The following is a 20,186-nucleotide window of genomic DNA, read 5'->3' on the forward strand; positions in this document are numbered from 1 at the left end:
GGCGCAGAGAGCAAAAGATGTGGGAAAAACAACACGCTTTAATGTCCCGGAAACATAACACGTACAAAGTGAAAACACAAATGAACAGAAATATAAACGGACAGCGTGAAACCCAAAATACAACAAAATACACTCAACCAACAAAACAGACGAACAAGCCCGCACGAAACAGAAGCGGGCTGAACAGACTATATATAACCCTATCCTAACAACCAAACTAGAAACAGGTGCTACCAATTAGACAAAACTAAACGAACACAGAACAACGGATCGGCGATAGCTAGTAGACCGGCGACGACGACCGCCGAGTGCCACCCGAACAAGAAGGGGAGTCACCTTCGGTAATATTCGTGACACTAAGGACTGTTCTTAAGCACGACACAACGCCGAGTGCCTGAACACAGCCCTTAGCCGTGGTATATTGGCCATATACCACACACCCCCAAGGTGCCAGATTGCCATTATAAACAGGTTACCAAAGTAACTGGAGCTTACGCATGGTATATGTTCTGATATACCACGGCTGTCAGCCAATCAGCATTCAGGGCTCGAACCACCCAGTTCATAATATGTGATATATCAACTGCTCTCCTTGGGGTTAAGGGTCAATTCCATTTAAATTCCAGTCAATTCAGGAAGTACACTAGAAAATCAATAACAAATTGGATCAAAATCCAATTATCTTCAATGCTTTTCAAATAGGAACATTTGTTATTTGGTTTACTTAATTGACTGGAATTGACATGGTACTGACCCTAACCCTGTCAGAGTCAATGATTGAGAACAACACACAGTCCTCACACGGTCTTCGATCTCTACATAAGGAAACTTTGCTGACCACACTATTAAGGTGCTACAGAGGGTGGTGAGTACGGCCCAGCACATTACAGGGGCCAAGCTTCCTGCCATCCAGGACCTCTATACCAGGCGGTGTCAGAGGAAGGCCCTAAACATTGTCAGAATCCAGCCACCCAAGTCATAGACTGTTCTCTCTGCTTCCGCACGGCAAGCAATACCAATGTAGCAACAGATGGAACCAACAGAACCCTAAACAGCTTCTACCCCCAGGACATAAGACTCCTGAACATCTAATCAAATGGCTACCCAGACTATTTGCATTGCCTCTTTATGCCCATACACTGCTGTTACTGTCTATTCTATCCTTTACCCCTACCTACAGTACACTGCTGTTACTGTCTATTATCTATCCTTTACCCCTACCTACAGTACACTGCTGTTACTGTCTATTATCTATCCTTTACCCCTACCTACAGTACACTGCTGTTACTGTCTATTATCTATCCTTTACCCCTACCTACAGTACACTGCTGTTACTGTCTATTATCTATCCTTTACCCCTACCTACAGTACACTGCTGTTACTGTCTATTATCTATCCTTTACCCCTACCTACAGTATACTGCTGTTACTGTCTATTACCTATCCTTTACCCCTACCTACAGTACACTGCTGTTACTGTCTATTATCTATCCTTTACCTCTACCTACAGTATACTGCTGTTACTGTCTATTACCTATCCTATACCCCTACCTACAGTACACTGCTGTTACTGTCTATTATCTATCCTATACCCCTACCTACAGTACACTGCTGTTACTGTCTATTACCTATCCTTTACCCCTACCTACAGTGTGTCATCCGCATAGCAGTACACTGCTGTTACTGTCTATTATCTATCCTTTGGACTGGGGACCTACAGTCACTGCTGTTACTGTCTATTATCTATCCTATACCCCTACCTACAGTACACTGCTGTTACTGTCTGTCTGTTATTATCTATCCTATACCCCTACCTACAGTACACTGCTGTTACTGTCTATTATCTATCCTTATACTGCTACTGTCCTATCCTTTACAGTACAGTATACTGCTGTTACTGTCTATTATCTATCCTTTACCCCTACCTACAGTATACTGCTGTTACTGTATTATCTATCCTATACTGCTGTTACTGTCCCCTACCTACAGTACACTGCTGTTACTGTCTATTATCTATCCTTTACCCCTACCTACAGTATACTGCTGTTACTGTCTATTATCTATCCTTTACCCCTACCTACAGTATACTGCTGTTACTGTCTATTATCTATCCTTTACCCCTACCTACAGTATACTGCTGTTACTGTCTATTATCTATCCTTTACCCCTACCTACAGTACACTGCTGTTACTGTCTATTATCTATCCTTTACCCCTACCTACAGTATACTGCTGTTACTGTCTATTATCTATCCTTTACCCCTACCTACAGTATACTGCTGTTACTGTCTATTATCTATCCTTTACCCCTACCTACAGTATACTGCTGTTACTGTCTATTATCTATCATTTACCCCTACCAGTACCTACAGTTATCTACCTTTACCCCTGTATACATGTTACTGTCTGTTACTGTCTATTATCTATCCTTTACCCCTACCTACAGTATACTGCTGTTACTGTCTATTATCCTACCTCAGTTACTGCCCTGTCTATTATCCTACAGTACACTGCTGTTATTACTGTCTATTATCTATCCTTTACCCCTACCTACAGTATCCTTTACCCCTACCTACAGTATATTGCTGTTACTGTCTATTATCTATCCTTTACCCCTACCTACAGTACACTGCTGTTACTGTCTATTATCTATCCTTTACCCCTACCTACAGTATACTGCTGTTACTGTCTATTATCTATCCTTTACCCCTACCTACAGTATACTGCTGTTACTGTCTATTATCTATCCTTTACCCCTACCTACAGTATACTGCTGTTACTGTCTATTATCTATCCTTTTATCTGATTTTATCTATCTGTTACTATCCTACCTACCTAGTATACTGCTGTTACTGTCTATTATCTATCCTTTACCCCTACCTACAGTATACTGCTGTTACTGTCTATTATCTATCCTTTACCCCTACCTACAGTATACTGCTGTTACTGTCTATTATCTATCCTTTACCTACCTACAGTATACTGCTGTTACTGTCTATTATCTATCCTTTACCCCTACCTACAGTATACTGTTTTGTCTGTTACTGTCTATTATCTATCCTTTACTGAAACCCTACCTACAGTATACTGCTGTTACTGTCTATTATCTATCCTTTACCCCTACCTACAGTATACTGCTGTTACTGTCTATTATCTATCCTTTACCCCTACCTACAGTATACTGCTGTTACTGTCTATTATCTATCTATTATCCTTGTCAGAGGACCCCTACCTACAGTATACTGCTGTTACTGTCTATTATCTATCCTTTACCCCTACCTACAGTATACTGCTGTTACTGTCTATTATCTATCCTTTACCCCTACCTACAGTATACTGCTGTTACTGTTATCTATCCTTTACCCCTACCTACAGTATATGCTGTTACTGTCTATTATCTATCCTTTACCCCTACCTACAGTATACTGCTGTTACTGTCTATTATCTATCCTTTACCCCTACCTACAGTATACTGCTGTTACTGTCTATTATCTATCCTTTACCCCTACCTACAGTATACTGCTGTTACTGTCTATTATCTATCCTTTACCCCTACCTACAGTATACTGCTGTTACTGTCTTATCTATCCTTTACCCCTACCTACAGTATACTGCTGTTACTGTCTATTATCTATCCTTTACCCCTACCTACAGTATACTGCTGTTACTGTCTATTATCTATCCTTTACCCCTACCTACAGTATACTGCTGTTACTGTCTATTATCTATCCTTTACCCCTACCTACAGTATACTGCTGTTACTGTCTATTATCTATCCTTTACCCCTACCTACAGTATACTGCTGTTACTGTCTTATCTATCCTTTACCCCTACCTACAGTATACTGCTGTTACTGTCTATTATCTATCCTTTACCCCTACCTACAGTATACTGCTGTTACTGTCTATTATCTATCCTTTACCCCTACCTACAGTATACTGCTGTTACTGTCTATTATCTATCCTTTACCCCTACCTACAGTATACTGCTGTTACTGTCTTATCTATCCTTTACCCCTACCTACAGTATACTGCTGTTACTGTCTATTATCTATCCTTTACCCCTACCTACAGTATATTGCTGTTACTGTCTATTATCTATCCTTTACCCCTACCTACAGTATACTGCTGTTACTGTCTATTATCTATCCTTTATACTGCTGTTACTGTCTATTATCTATCCTTTACCCCTACCTACAGTATACTGCTGTTACTGTCTATTATCTATCCTTTACCCCTACCTACAGTATACTGCTGTTACTGTCTATTATCTATCCTTTACCCCTACCTACAGTATCTGCTGTTACTGTCTATTATCTATCCTTTACCCCTACCTACAGTATACTGCTGTTACTGTCTATTATCTATCCTTTACCCCTACCTACAGTATACTGCTGTTACTGTCTATTATCTATCCTTTACCCCTACCTACAGTATACTGCTGTTACTGTCTATTATCTATCCTTTACCCCTACCTACAGTATACTGCTGTTACTGTCTATGTTACTGTCTATTATCTATCCTTTACCCCTACCTACAGTATACTGCTGTTACTGTCTATTATCTATCCTTTACCCCTACCTACAGTATACTGCTGTTACTGTCTATTATCTATCCTTTACCCCTACCTACAGTATACTGCTGTTACTGTCTATTATCTATCCTTTACCCCTACCTACAGTATACTGCTGTTACTGTCTATTATCTATCCTTTACCCCTACCTACAGTATACTGCTGTTACTGTCTATTATCTATCCTTTACCCCTACCTACAGTATACTGCTGTTACTGTCTATTATCTATCCTTTACCCCTACCTACAGTATACTGCTGTTACTGTCTATTATCTATCCTTTACCCCTACCTACAGTATACTGCTGTTACTGTCTATTATCTATCCTTTACCCCTACCTACAGTATACTGCTGTTACTGTCTATTATCTATCCTTTACCCCTACCTACAGTATACTGCTGTTACTGTCTATTATCTATCCTTCACCCCTACCTACAGTATACTGCTGTTACTGTCTATTATCTATCCTTTACCCCTACCTACAGTATACTGTCTATTATCTATCCTTTACCCCTACCTACATGTACATGTCTACCTCAATGACCTTGTACCACTGCACATCGCCTCGGTAACCGGTACTTCCTGTATATGTTATCATTCCTCATTGGGTATTTATCCCTCGTGTTATTATTTTCCTTCCATTGTCTTCTTCTCTATATTGTTGGGAAGGGTGTTTCACTGTTAATCTACACCTGTTGTTTATGCAGAGTAGCCTAGTGGTTAGAGCATTGGACTGGTAACCGAAAGGTTGCAAGTTTATATCCCCGAGCTGACGAGGTACAAATCTGTCGTTCAGCTCCTGAACAGGCAGTTAACCCACCATCATTGAAAATAAGAATTTGTTCTTAACTGACTTGTCTAGTTAAATAAAGGTAAAATAAAATGTGACAAGTACAATTCTATTTAATTTAATTTAATAATAGCTGTTATTGTCTTCCCTCCCCAAAGTGGCGTCCTCTCCACTGCTGTGTGATGCTATTTACAGGTGTAGGATCTTCATTTGATCAGTCTATTGCTCAATGCTATTTACAGGTGTAGGATCTTCATTTGATCAGTCTTTTGCTCAATGCTATTTACAGGTGTAGGATCTTCATTTGATCAGTCTTTTGCTCAATGCTATTTACAGGTGTAGGATCTTCATTTGATCAGTCTTTTGTTGCTGAGAATTTTCCTGCACCGCAGGAAAGCTTCATGATTGACATCAATTCACTGAAAACCCAGCACTAACGCACGGCAATATTAATTAACAGTACTGCACATTTCATGTAGCCAAATCTGGCTAACTAGTGGCCTAACAACCGATTAAACCTTAGGGTTATAAACGTTCAAATCATGTATCGACATCATTATTTTGCTGCAACAATACTGGTTAAAGGAAGATCCTTCATCTGTAAATCATTTTGGTTTGGTTGGATGTGATCCTGTCTGTGTTACGAAGTTCTGACCCCCCCAGCTACACAGTTCTGACCCCCCCCAGCTACACAGTTCTGACCCCCCAGCTACACAGTTCTGACCCCCCAGCTATACAGTTCTGACCCCCAGCTACACAGTTCTGACCCCTCCAGCTACACAGTTCTGACCCCCAGCTACATAGTTCTGACCCCCAGCTACATAGTTCTGACCCCCTAGCTACACAGTTCTGACCCCCCAGCTACACAGTTCTGACCCCCAGCTACACAGTTCTGACCCCCCAGCTACACAGTTCTGACCCCCCCAGCTACACAGTTCTGACCTCCCCAGCTACACAGTTCTGACCCCCAGCTACACAGTTCTGACCCCCAGCTACACAGTTCTGACCCCCAGCTACACAGTTCTGACCCCCCAGCTACACAGTTCTGACCTCCATTTAATGTTCTCCTCTCCTCTGCTGCCCCAGATTCAGCCTTCATAATGGTCAACACGTCGGGGCGTTTCGCTGGTCAGAAGGCATTACTCCTGACTCCCCAGCTGAAGGAGAATGACACTCACTGTATCATCTTCCAGTACTTCCTGTCTGGCCGCGAGGGGGCGGGACCGGGGCAGCTCAACGTGTACATCAGAGAGAACAACAGTCCACTGGGCATGCCCGTCTGGAACGTGTCTGGGCCAGCTACTAGAGCCTGGGTACAGGTAGAACTGGCCATCTCTACCTACTGGCCCAACTTCTATCAGGTGAGTTACCTTACCTTATCTCACCTTACCTTACCTTATCTCACCTTACCTTACCTTACCTTAGTTTACCTTACCTTATCTCACCTTACCTTACCTTAGTTTACCTTACCTTATCTCACCTTACCTTATCTCACCTTACCTTATCTCACCTTACCTTACCTTATCTCACCTTACCTTACCTTATCTCACCTTACCTTACCTTAGTTTACCTTACCTTATCTCACCTTACCTTAGTTTACCTTACCTTATCTCACCTTACCTTACCTTAGTTTACTTTACCTTATCTCACCTTACCTTATCTCACCTTACCTTACCTTAGTTTACTTTACCTTATCTCACCTTACCTTATCTCACCTTACCTTACCTTAGTTTACTTTACCTTATCTCACCTTACCTTATCTCACCTTACCTTACCTTACCTTATCTCACCTTACCTTACCTTAGTTTACCGTACCTTATCTCACCTTACCTTAGTTTACCTTACCTTATCTCACCTTACCATACCTTAGTTTACCTTACCTTATCTCATCTTACCTTATCTCACCTTACCTTACCTTATCTCACCTTATCTCACCTTACCTTATCTCACCTTACCTTATCTCATCTTACCTTACCTTATCTCACCTTATCTCACCGTACCTTATCTCACTTTACCTTATCTCACCTTACCTTATCTCACCTTACCTTAGTTTACCTTACCTTATCTCACCTTACCTTACCTTAGTTTACCTTACCTTATCTCACCTTACCTTACCTTAGTTTACCTTACCTTATCTCACCTTACCTTATCTCACCTTACCTTATCTCACCTTACCTTACCTTATCTCACCTTACCTTACCTTAGTTTACCTTACCTTATCTCACCTTACCTTACCTTAGTTTACCTTACCTTATCTCACCTTACCTTACCTTAGTTTACATTACCTTATCTCACCTTACCTTACCTTAGTTTACCTTACCTTATCTCACCTTACCTTATCTCTCACCTTACCTTACCTTATCTCACCTTATCTCACCTTACCTTATCTCACCTTACCTTACCTTATCTCACCTTACCTTACCTTATCTCACCTTACCTTACCTTAGTTTACCGTACCTTATCTCACCTTACCTTAGTTTACCTTACCTTATCTCACCTTACCTTATCTCACCCTACCTTACCTTATCTCACCTTACCTTACCTTACCTTAGTTTACCTTACCTTATCTCACCTTACCATACCTTAGTTTACCTTACCTTATCTCACCTTACCTTAGTTTACCTTACCTTATCTCACCTTACCTTATCTCACCTTACCTTACCTTAGTTTACCTTACCTTATCTCACCTTACCTTACCTTAGATTACCTTACCCTACCTTACGTTACCTTAGTTTACATTACTTTACATTACATTACCTTAGTTTAGTTTAGTTTACCTTACCTTACCTTACATTACCTATACCAGGGCTGCCCAACCCTCTTCCTGGAGATCTACTGTCCTGTAGGTTATCAGCCTAACCCTCTTCCTGGAGATCTACTGTCCTGTAGGTTATCAGTCCAACCCTCTTCCTGGAGATCTACTGTCCAGTAGGTTTTCAGTCCAACCCTCTTCCTGGAGATCTACTGTCCTGTATGTTATCAGTCCAACCCTCTTCCTGGAGATCTACTGTCCTGTAGGTTATCAGTCCAACCCTCTTCCTGGAGATCTACTGTCCTGTAGGTTTTCAGTCCAACCCTCTTCCTGGAGATCTACTGTCCTGTAGGTTTTCAGTCCAACCCTCTTCCTGGAGATCTACTGTCCTGTAGGTTTTCAGTCTAACCCTCTTCCTGGAGATCTACTGTCCTGTAGGTTTTCAGTCCAACCCTCTTCCTGGAGATCTACTGTCCTTTAGGTTTTCAGTCCAACCCTCTTCCTGGAGATCTACTGTCCAGTAGGTTTTCAGCTAGTTAAGGGCTTGTTGAGCAGCTAATTAGTAGAATCAGGTGTGTTAAATTAGGGTAGTGTTTTCAATACTATACATCTATAATAAACTAATATAATTGTATATATATATATATATATATATATATTGTTAAATAGTTAACCAATAGCTACCCTTTACCTTACCTTGGTTTACCTTACATTACCTATAACGGCGGTAGTATTTTCAATAACATACAAAATTATATAAAGTAAATATATATACTACCGTTCAAAAGTTTGGGGACACTTAGAAATGTCCTTGTTTTTTAAAGAAAAGCAAATGTTCTGTCCATTAAAATAACATCAAATTGATCAGAAATACAGTGTAGACATTGGTAATGTTGTAAATGACTATTGTAGCTGGAAACGGCTGATCTATCTATATCTACATAGGTGTACAGAGGCCCATTATCAGCAACCATCACTCCTGTGTTCCAATGACACGTTGTGTTAGCTCATCCAAGTTGATCAATTTAAAAAGCCAATTGATCATTAGAAAACCCTTTGGCAATTTTGTTAGCACAGTTGAAAACTGTTGTCCTTCCTTTTAAAAAATGAGCCGTTTCCAGCTACAATAGTCATTTACAACATTAACAATGTCTACACTGTACTTCTGATCAATTTGATGTTATTTTAATGGACCAAAAAAATGTGTTTTTCTCTCAAAAACAAGGACATTTCTAAGTGTCCCCAAACCTTTGAACGGTAGTGGATATATATATATATATTAGTATTTATGTATTAGTATATATATATTATATATTAGTATTAGTATATATATATTATATAAATTATATTATATTATTATTATTATTATATATATTATATATTAGTATATAATATATGATATATTAATATGTAATATATGATATATTAGTATATATATCTATGATATATTAGTATATATATATATGATATATTAGTATATATATATATATATTATATATTAGTCTATATATTATATATTAGTATGATACAATGCTTTATTGTCCTTTTTCAAGTAGATTCATTTTGGAGGTCAGCGATACATAGTTACTCACATCTGATTATAGTGGCAGAGCAGACACAACAATGGCCTATTAATAATAATAATATAATATATGCCATTTAGCAGACGCTTTTATCCAAAGCGACTTACAGTCATGTGTGCATCCATTCTACGTATGGGTGGTCCCGGGGATTGAACCCACTACCCTGGCGTTACAAGCGCCATGCTCTACCAACTGAGCTACCTGGAACCAAAAAGGGTTCTACCTGGAACCATAAAGGGTTCTACCTGGAACCAAAAAGGGTTCTACCTGGAACCATAAAGGGTTCTACCTGGAACCAAAAAGGGTTCTACCTGGAACCATAAAGGGTTCTACCTGGAACCATAAGGGTTCTACCTGGAACCAAAAAGGGTTCTACCTGGAACTATAAAGGGTTCCGGGGATCGAACCCACTACCATGTTACATGTGATGAATGTGAACCCTTTGTATCCATGGCAATAGGCCTATGTGGTTTTTTTTTTCTCCCCTCAGCACCAGGTCTATATAATGTTCTACTCCACCAGAAAACTCATTTTCACCCATTACTTCCCCCATGGTACATCATCCCTGACCCTGGCACACCGAGCCCAGTGATTTCACACCTTGGACAATAGTGTTTCCAGGCCTCATTGAGGAAGAGACACAACTCACCAATGGTGTGTCTCAAATGGAACCTTATTCCCTATATAGTGCACTACTATAGACCAGAGCCCTATGGAACCCTATTCCCTATATAGTGCACTGCTTTTGACCAGAGCCCTATGGAACCCTATTCCCTATATATATAGTGCACTACTTTAGACCAGAGCCCTATGGAACCCTATTCCCTATATATATAGTGCACTACTTTAGACCAGAGCCCTATGGAACCTTATTCCCTACATAGAGCACTACTTTAGACCAGAGCCCTATGGAACCCTATTCCCTACATAGAGCACTACTTAGACCAGAGCCCTATGGAACCCTATTCCCTATATATAGTGCACTACTATTAGACCAGAGCCCTATGGAACCCTATTCCCTATATAGTGCACTACTTTAGACCAGAGCCCTATGGAACCCTATTCCCTATATAGTGCACTACTTTTGACCAGAGCCCTATGGAACCCTATTCCCTATATAGTGCACTACTTTAGACCAGAGCCCTATGGAACCCTATTCCCTACATAGAGCACTACTTTAGACCAGAGCCCTATGGAACCCTATTCCCTATATAGTGCACTGCTTTTGACCAGAGCCCTATGGAACCCTATTCCCTATATATATAGTGCACTACTTTAGAGACCAGGAACCCTATTCCCTATATAGAGCACTACTATAGACCAGAGCCCTATTCCTTATATATATAGTGCACTACTTTAGACCAGAGCCCTATTCCCTATATAGTGCACTGCTTTAGACCAGAGCCCTATGGAACCCTATTCCCTATATAGTGCACTGCTTTAGACCAGAGCCCTATGGAACCCTATTCCCTATATATATAGTGCACTACTTTAGACCAGAGCCCTATGGAACCCTATTCCCTATATATATAGTGCACTACTTTAGACCAGAGCCCTATGGAACCCTATTCCCTATATAGTGCACTACTTTAGACCAGAGCCCTATGGAACCCTATTCCCTATATAGTGCACTGCTTTAGACCAGAGCCCTATGGAACCCTATTCCCTATATATAGTGCACTACTTTTGACCAGAGCCCTATAGAACCCTATTCCCTATATATAGTGCACTGCTTTAGACCAGAGCCCTATAGAACCCTATTCCCTATATATAGTGCACTGCTTTAGACCAGAGCCCTATGGAACCCTATTCCCTATATAGTGCACTGCTTTTGACCAGAGACCTATTGGTTTCCCTAAAGGCCCTGGTTAAAAAAGGTGCACTGTGTTAATTGATGCAGAGAGCCCTCTTGACCTCCCGAACCAACAGGAGATTGGGCCCCACTGGGCTCTTTCATTATAGCTACAGGCCCCACTGGGCTCTTTCATTATAGCTACAGGCCCCACTGGGCTCTTTCATTATAGCTACAGGCCCCACTGGGCTCTTTCATTATAGCTACAGGCTACAGGCCCCACTGGGCTCTTTCATTATAGCTACAGGTTACAGGCCCCACTGGGCTCTTTCATTATAGCTACAGGCCCCACTGGGCTCTTTCATTATAGCTACAGGCCCCACTGGGCTCTTTCATTATAGCTACAGGCTACAGGCCCCACTGGGCTCTTTCATTATAGCTACAGGTTACAGGCCCCACTGGGCTCTTTCATTATAGCTACAGGCCCCACTGGGCTCTTTCATTATAGCTACAGGCTACAGGCCCCACTGGGCTCTTTCATTATAGCTACAGGTTACAGGCCCACTGGGCTCTTTCATTATAGCTACAGGTTACATGCCCCACTGGGCTCTTTCATTATAGCTACAGGCCCACTGGGCTCTTTCATTATAGCTACAGGCTACAGGCCCACTGGGCTCTTTCATTATAGCTACAGGTTACATGCCCCACTGGGCTCTTTCATTATAGCTACAGGCTACAGGCCCCACTGGGCTCTTTCATTATAGCTACAGGCCCCACTGGGCTCTTTCATTACAGCTACAGGCCCCACTGGGCTCTTTCATTATAGCTACAGGCTACAGGCCCCACTGGGCTCTTTCATTACAGCTACAGGCCCCACTGGGCTCTTTCATTATAGCTAATGGCTACAGGCCCCACTGGGCTCTTTCATTATAGCTACAGGCCCCACTGGGCTCTTTCATTATAACTACAGGCCCCACTGGGCTCTTTCATTATAGCTACAGGCTACAGGCCCCACTGGGCTCTTTCATTATAGCTACAGGCTACAGGCCCCACTGGGCTCTTTCATTATAGCTACAGGCTACAGGGCCCACTGGGCTCTTTCATTATAGCTATAGACACAGTACAGAATAGATACTAAGATAACCAACCCATTGATACAGTACAGAACAGATACTAAGACAACCAACCCATTGATACAGTACATAATAGATACTAAGCCAACCAACCCATTGACACAGTACAGAATAGATACTAAGACAACCAACCCATTGATACAGAACAGATACTAAGAGAACCAACCCATTGATACATTACAGAATAGATACTAAGACAACCAACCCATTGATACAGTACATAATAGATACTAAGACAACCAACCCATTGACACAGTACAGAATAGATACTAAGACAACCAACCCATTGATACAGTACAGAACAGATACTAAGACAACCAACCCATTGATACAGTACATAATAGATACTAAGACAACCAACCCATTGACACAGTACAGAATAGATACTAAGACAACCAACCCATTGATACAGAACAGATACTAAGAGAACCAACCCATTGATACATTACAGAATAGATACTAAGACAACCAACCCATTGATACAGTACATAATAGATACTAAGACAACCAACCCATTGACACAGTACAGAATAGATACTAAGACAACCAACCCATTGATACATTACAGAATAGATACTAAGACAACCAACCCATTGATACAGTACATAATAGATACTAAGACAACCAACCCATTGACACAGTACAGAATAGATACTAAGACAACCAACCCATTGATACAGTACAGATACTAAGACAACCAACCCATTGATACAGTACAGATACTAAGACAACCAACCCATTGATACAGTACATAATAGATACTAAGACAACCAACCCATTGATACAGAACAGATACTAAGACAACCAACCCATTGATACAGAACAGATACTAAGACAACCAACCCATTGACACAGTACAGAATAGATACTAAGACAACCAACCCATTGATACAGTACATAATAGATACTAAGACAACCAACCCATTGACACAGTACAGAATAGATACTAAGACAACCAACCCATTGATACAGAACAGATACTAAGAGAACCAACCCATTGATACATTACAGAATAGATACTAAGACAACCAACCCATTGATACAGTACAGAATAGATACTAAGACAACCAACCCATTGATACAGTACAGAATAGATACTAAGACAACCAAACCATTGATACAGTACATAATAGATACTAAGACAACCAACCCATTGATACAGTACAGAATAGATACTAAGACAACCACCCCATTGATACAGTACAGAATAGATACTAAGACAAACAACTCATTGATACAGTACAGAATAGATACTAAGACAACCAACCCATTGATACAGTACACAATAGATACTAAGACAACCAACCCATTGATACAGTACATAATAGATACTAAGACAACCAACCCATTGATACAGTACAGAATAGATACTAAGACAACCAACCCATTGATACAGTACAGAACAGATACTAAGACAACCAACCCATTGATACAGTACATAATAGATACTAAGACAACCAACCCATTGATACAGTACAGAATAGATACTAAGACAACCAACCCATTGATACAGAACAGATACTAAGACAACCAACCCATTGATACAGTACAGATACTAAGACAACCAACCCATTGATACAGTACAGAATAGATACTAAGACAACCAACCCATTGATACAGTACAGATACTAAGACAACCAACCCATTGATACAGTACAGAATAGATACTAAGACATTGAGTAGCATCCAGGTTTCTAAACATAAGGACAGAGATGACACTGTCCTTGGCTCTTTAACACAGTAAAGACTGAAGACTAACCAGGCCCAAATTGTCGTCAATAGCTACATACAACATTTCATTTCACACACGTCTCTACCCTTTTATGACAGTCTCTTGTTTATCGATGTGACATTCAGAGTTGTGAAGCAATGGCTTATAACACGCACGCGCACGCACGCACACACACGCACACGCATGCACGCGCATGCACGCACGCGCACGCACGCACGCACGCACACACACGCACACACACACAGACGCACACACACACACACACACACACACACACACACACACACACACACACACACACACACACACACACACACACACACACACACACACACACACACACACACACACACACACACACACACACACTCCATCACACATCTCAATGTGCTGTGGGAAATCCCAGACATCTGTTGCCATTCAACCCTCCGAGGGAACGGTATCTCTCTTTATAATGGTGTGTGTGTGTGTGTGTGTGTGTGCGTGTGTGCGTAGGTGCGTGCGTGTGTGTGTGTGTGATACATAAAGGTCTCAGTCTTTAAATTGACAACAAGGAAAAGTAATTTTGAAGACTAATGATCTCTGGGCCGTCTCTTCCTCACAAGGAAAATAAAAAAATAAAGAGCTAAAATAATTATAGGTGTCTTTGATTGCATAGTAAACTAAGTGTGTGTGTGTGTCTGTGTGTGTGTGTCTGTGTGTCTGTGTGTGTGTGTGTCTGTGTGTGTGTGTGTGTGTGTGTGAAACCACCTGGTACTCTGATGTAATTCGGTAAGTACATGTTATGTTGTTTTTTATAAAGTCCATACGAGGTCTTTCATCTGAGATAATTACTCCTCTGTCAGGTCTTCCTAAAATGTAATTGAGGATGTCATCACATATTTATCATGTAATATAATAATACCTATTTATTTATTTATTGCTATTCATAAACCAGGGTTGGATTTGTATGCGGTGATTTCAGTGCCAACATAAATTGTACTTGAAAAATTAAAGATGTATTTCTTGATTTGAAACTGAATTGAGTGAACATTTCATTCTGTTTTAAAATGATATTTAAATGTAATTGAATATTCAAATTCACTATTTATATATTCCTGTTTCAATATGGTAGATATTGCATTCATTGTCTGCATATAAAGTTTACAAACTATCATTTCAAGTGGATCAAAGTTTCATTTATTCAACTTCTCAGTTTTCAAATTCAGTTCTGTAAATTCAGATTTTAGAAACCAGCCACAACATCCTGGGACTTTTCCAGCCAGGCAAGGTAGAGGAGAACAGATAGAATCACTCTCTCTCTCTGTGGTCAACAGAGCAAGATCACTCTCTCTCTCTGTGGTCAACAGAGCAAGATAGAGGAGAACAGATAGAATCACTCTCTCTCTCTCTCTGTGGTCAACAGAGCAAGGTAGAGGAGAACAGATAGAATCACTCTCTCTCTCTCTGTGGTCAACAGAGCAAGATAGAGGAAAACAGATAGAATCGCTCTCTCTCTCTCTGTGGTCAACAGAGCAAGGTAGAGGAGAACAGATAGAATCACTCTCTCTCTCTCTCTCTGTGGTCAACAGAGCAAGGTAGAGGAGAACAGATAGAATCACGCTCTCTCTCTGTGGTCAACAGAGCAAGGTAGAGGATAGAATCACGCTCTCTCTCTCTGTGGTCAACAGAGCAAGGTAGTGGAGAACAGATAGAATCACTCTCTCTCTCTCTGTGGTCAACAGAGCAAGGTAGAGGAGAACAGATAGAATCACTCTCTCTCTCTCTCTGTGGTCAACAGAGCAAGGTAGAAGAGAACAGATAGAATCACGCTCTCTCTCTCTCTGTGGTCAACAGAGCAAGGTAGAGGAGAACAGATAGAATCACGCTCTCTCTCTCTCTGTGGTCAACAGAATTTCATGTTGAATTGATTTTCTTCGTGTTTATTTTTGTCGATCAGTTGAACCGCTGTGGCTATAAGCCATTATGAACCCATTTCCCGAAAGATAAGACTCTCTGAAACCGTTATCCTCTACCACAGGCAGCTTTGGAAGGGAGTGTCACAAACACACACACACAAACACACACAATTTGGCCCCTGTTTCATTGTATAACAATCAAAACCAAAGCGAATGGCTCCGTGGATTTGCTATAAACTGGGTTGTAAAAATGTAGTTTGACTATAAACTGGGGAGTGAGAGGAAATGCATTGTTCCCAGTTGAATATACATGGGATGTTCTGCTAACATGTCTTATGTGCTGTACAATGTATAGAATACATACATTTGATAATTGGTATGTATTTAATGAGCCGTAGCCCATTACAATTATAGAAAGTCACCAACTTCCTTTGTTTATAGGTTATTGCAAAACAATAGGCCAGTGGCTATAGACAGTGCTAAACAATAAGCCAGTGGCTACAGACAGTGCTAAACAATAAGCCAGTGGCTACAGACAGTGCTAAACAATAAGCCAGTGGCTACAGACAGTGCTAAACAATAAGCCAGTGGCTATAGACAGTGCTAAACAATAAGCCAGTGGCTACAGACAGTGCTAAACAATAAGCCAGTGGCTACAGACAGTGCTAAACAATAAGCCAGTGGCTATAGACAGTGCTAAACAATAAGCCAGTGGCTACAGACAGTGCTAAACAATAAGCCAGTGGCTACAGACAGTGCTAAACAATAAGCCAGTGGCTATAGACAGTGCTAAACAATAAGCCAGTGGCTATAGACAGTGCTAAACAATAAGCCAGTGGCTAAACAATAAGCCAGTGGCTAGACAGTGCTAAACAATAAGCCAGTGGCTATAGACAGTGCTAAACAATAAGCCAGTGGCTACAGACAGTGCTAAACAATAAGCCAGTGGCTACAGACAGTGCTAAACAATAAGCCAGTGGCTACAGACAGTGCTAAACAATAAGCCAGTGGCTACAGACAGTGCTAAACAATAAGCCAGTGGCTACAGACAGTGCTAAACAATAAGCCAGTGGCTACAGACAGTGCTAAACAATAAGCCAGTGGCTATAGACAGTGCTAAACAATAAGCCAGTGGCTATAGACAGTGCTAAACAATAAGCCAGTGGCTACAGACAGTGCTAAACAATAAGCCAGCCAGTGCTAAACAATAAGTGGCTACAGACAGTGCTAAACAATAAGCCAGTGGCTACAGACAGTGCTAAACAATAAGCCAGTGATTACAGACAGTGCTAAACAATAAGCCAGTGGCTATGACAGTGCTAAACAATAAGCCAGTGGCTAGTGCTAAACAATAAGCCAGTGGCTACAGACAGTGCTAAACAATAAGCCAATGGCTACAGACAGTGCTAAACAATAAGCCAGTGGCTATAGACAGTGCTAAACAATAAGCCAGTGGCTACAGACAGTGCTAAACAATAAGCCAGTGGCTACAGACAGTGCTAAACAATAAGCCAGTGGCTACAGACAGTGCTAAACAATAAGCCAGTGATTACAGACAGTGCTAAACAATAAGCCAGTGGCTATAGACAGTGCTAAACAATAAGCCAGTGGCTACAGACAGTGCTAAACAATAAGCCAGTGGCTACAGACAGTGCTAAACAATAAGCCAATGGCTACAGACAGTGCTAAACAATAAGCCAGTGGCTATAGACAGTGCTAAACAATAAGCCAGTGGCTACAGACAGTGCTAAACAATAAGCCAGTGGCTACAGACAGTGCTAAACAATAAGCCAGTGGCTATAGACAGTGCTAAACAATAAGCCAGTGGCTACAGACAGTGCTAAACAATAAGCCAGTGGCTACAGACAGTGCTAAACAATAAGCCAGTGGCTACAGACAGTGCTAAACAATAAGCCAGTGGCTACAGACAGTGCTAAACAATAAGCCAGTGGCTACAACAGTGCTAAACAATAAGCCAGTGGCTACAGACAGTGCTAAACAATAAGCCAGTGGCTATAGACAGTGCTAAACAATAAGCCAGTGGCTACAGACAGTGCTAAACAATAAGCCAGTGGCTACAGACAGTGCTAAACAATAAGCCAGTGGCTATAGACAGTGCTAAACAATAAGCCAGTGGCTACAGACAGTGCTAAACAATAAGCCAGTGGCTACAGACAGTGCTAAACAATAAGCCAGTGGCTACAGACAGTGCTAAACAATAAGCCAGTGGCTACAGACAGTGCTAAACAATAAGCCAGTGGCTACAGACAGTGCTAAACAATAAGCCAGTGGCTACAGACAGTGCTAAACAATAAGCCAGTGGCTATAGACAGTGCTAAACAATAAGCCAGTGGCTACAGACAGTGCTAAACAATAAGCCAGTGGCTACAGACAGTGCTAAACAATAAGCCAGTGGCTACAGACAGTGCTAAACAATAAGCCAGTGGCTACAGACAGTGCTAAACAATAAGCCAGTGGCTACAGACAGTGCTAAACAATAGGCCAGTGGCTACAGACAGTGCTAAACAATAAGCCAGTGGCTACAGACAGTGCTAAACAATAAGCCAGTGGCTACAGACAGTGCTAAACAATAAGCCAGTGGCTATAGACAGTGCTAAACAATAAGCCAGTGGCTACAGACAGTGCTAAACAATAAGCCAGTGGCTATAGACAGTGCTAAACAATAAGCCAGTGGCTACAGACAGTGCTAAACAATAAGCCAGTGGCTACAGACAGTGCTAAACAATAAGCCAGTGGCTACAGACAGTGCTAAACAATAAGCCAGTGGCTATAGACAGTGCTAAACAATAAGCCAGTGGCTACAGACAGTGCTAAACAATAAGCCAGTGGCTACAGACAGTGCTAAACAATAAGCCAGTGGCTACAGACAGTGCTAAACAATAAGCCAGTGGCTACAGACAGTGCTAAACAATAAGCCAGTGGCTACAGACAGTGCTAAACAATAAGCCAGTGGCTACAGACAGTGCTAAACAATAAGCCAGTGGCTATAGACAGTGCTAAACAATAAGCCAGTGGCTACAGACAGTGCTAAACAATAAGCCAGTGGCTACAGACAGTGCTAAACAATAGGCCAGTGGTTACAGACAGTGCTAAACAATAAGCCAGTGGCTACAGACAGTGCTAAACAATAAGCCAGTGGCTACAGACAGTGCTAAACAATAAGCCAGTGGCTACAGACAGTGCTAAACAATAAGCCAGTGGCTACAGACAGTGCTAAACAATAAGCCAGTGGCTACAGACAGTGCTAAACAATAAGCCAGTGGCTACAGACAGTGCTAAACAATAAGCCAGTGGCTACAGACAGTGCTAAACAATAAGCCAGTGGCTACAGACAGTGCTAAACAATAGGCCAGTGGCTACAGACAGTGCTAAACAATAGGCCAGTGGCTACAGACAGTGCTAAACAATAAGCCAGTGGCTACAGACAGTGCTAAACAATAAGCCAGTGGCTACAGACAGTGCAAAACAATAAGCCAGTGGCTACAGACAGTGCAAAACAATAAGCCAGTGGCTACAGACAGTGCTAAACAATAAGCCAGTGGCTACAGACAGTGCTAAACAATAAGCCAGTGGCTACAGACAGTGCTAAACAATAAGCCAGTGGCTACAGACAGTGCTAAACAATAAGCCAGTGGTTACAGACAGTGCTAAACAATAAGCCAGTGGCTACAGACAGTGCTAAACAATAAGCCAGTGGCTACAGACAGTGCTAAACAATAAGCCAGTAGCTACAGACAGTGCTAAACAATAGGCCAGTGGCTACAGACAGTGCTAAACAATAAGCCAGTGGCTACAGACAGTGCTAAACAATAAGCCAGTGGCTACAGACAGTGCTAAACAATAAGCCAGTGGCTATAGACAGTGCTAAACAATAGGCCAGTGGCTACAGACAGTGCTAAACAATAAGCCAGTGGCT

The 20,186-nt window shown here is 41.4% G+C and overlaps 1 protein-coding gene across 3 annotated transcripts in view; it reads left to right on the plus strand.

The window, feature by feature from the left end:
* Positions 1-20,186, plus strand: part of LOC124042184 (receptor-type tyrosine-protein phosphatase mu-like) — a 621,881-nt gene that overhangs the window by 194,861 nt on the left and 406,834 nt on the right. For all 3 annotated transcript variants that reach the window (XM_046360586.1, XM_046360587.1, XM_046360588.1), the window contains exon 3: positions 6,446-6,720. In XM_046360586.1, coding sequence (XP_046216542.1) covers positions 6,446-6,720 — 275 coding nt within the window. The remainder of the gene's footprint in view (positions 1-6,445; positions 6,721-20,186) is intronic.

This window comes from Oncorhynchus gorbuscha, linkage group LG08 (assembly GCF_021184085.1).
Source record: "Oncorhynchus gorbuscha isolate QuinsamMale2020 ecotype Even-year linkage group LG08, OgorEven_v1.0, whole genome shotgun sequence".
NCBI classification, from domain to species: domain Eukaryota; kingdom Metazoa; phylum Chordata; class Actinopteri; order Salmoniformes; family Salmonidae; genus Oncorhynchus; species Oncorhynchus gorbuscha.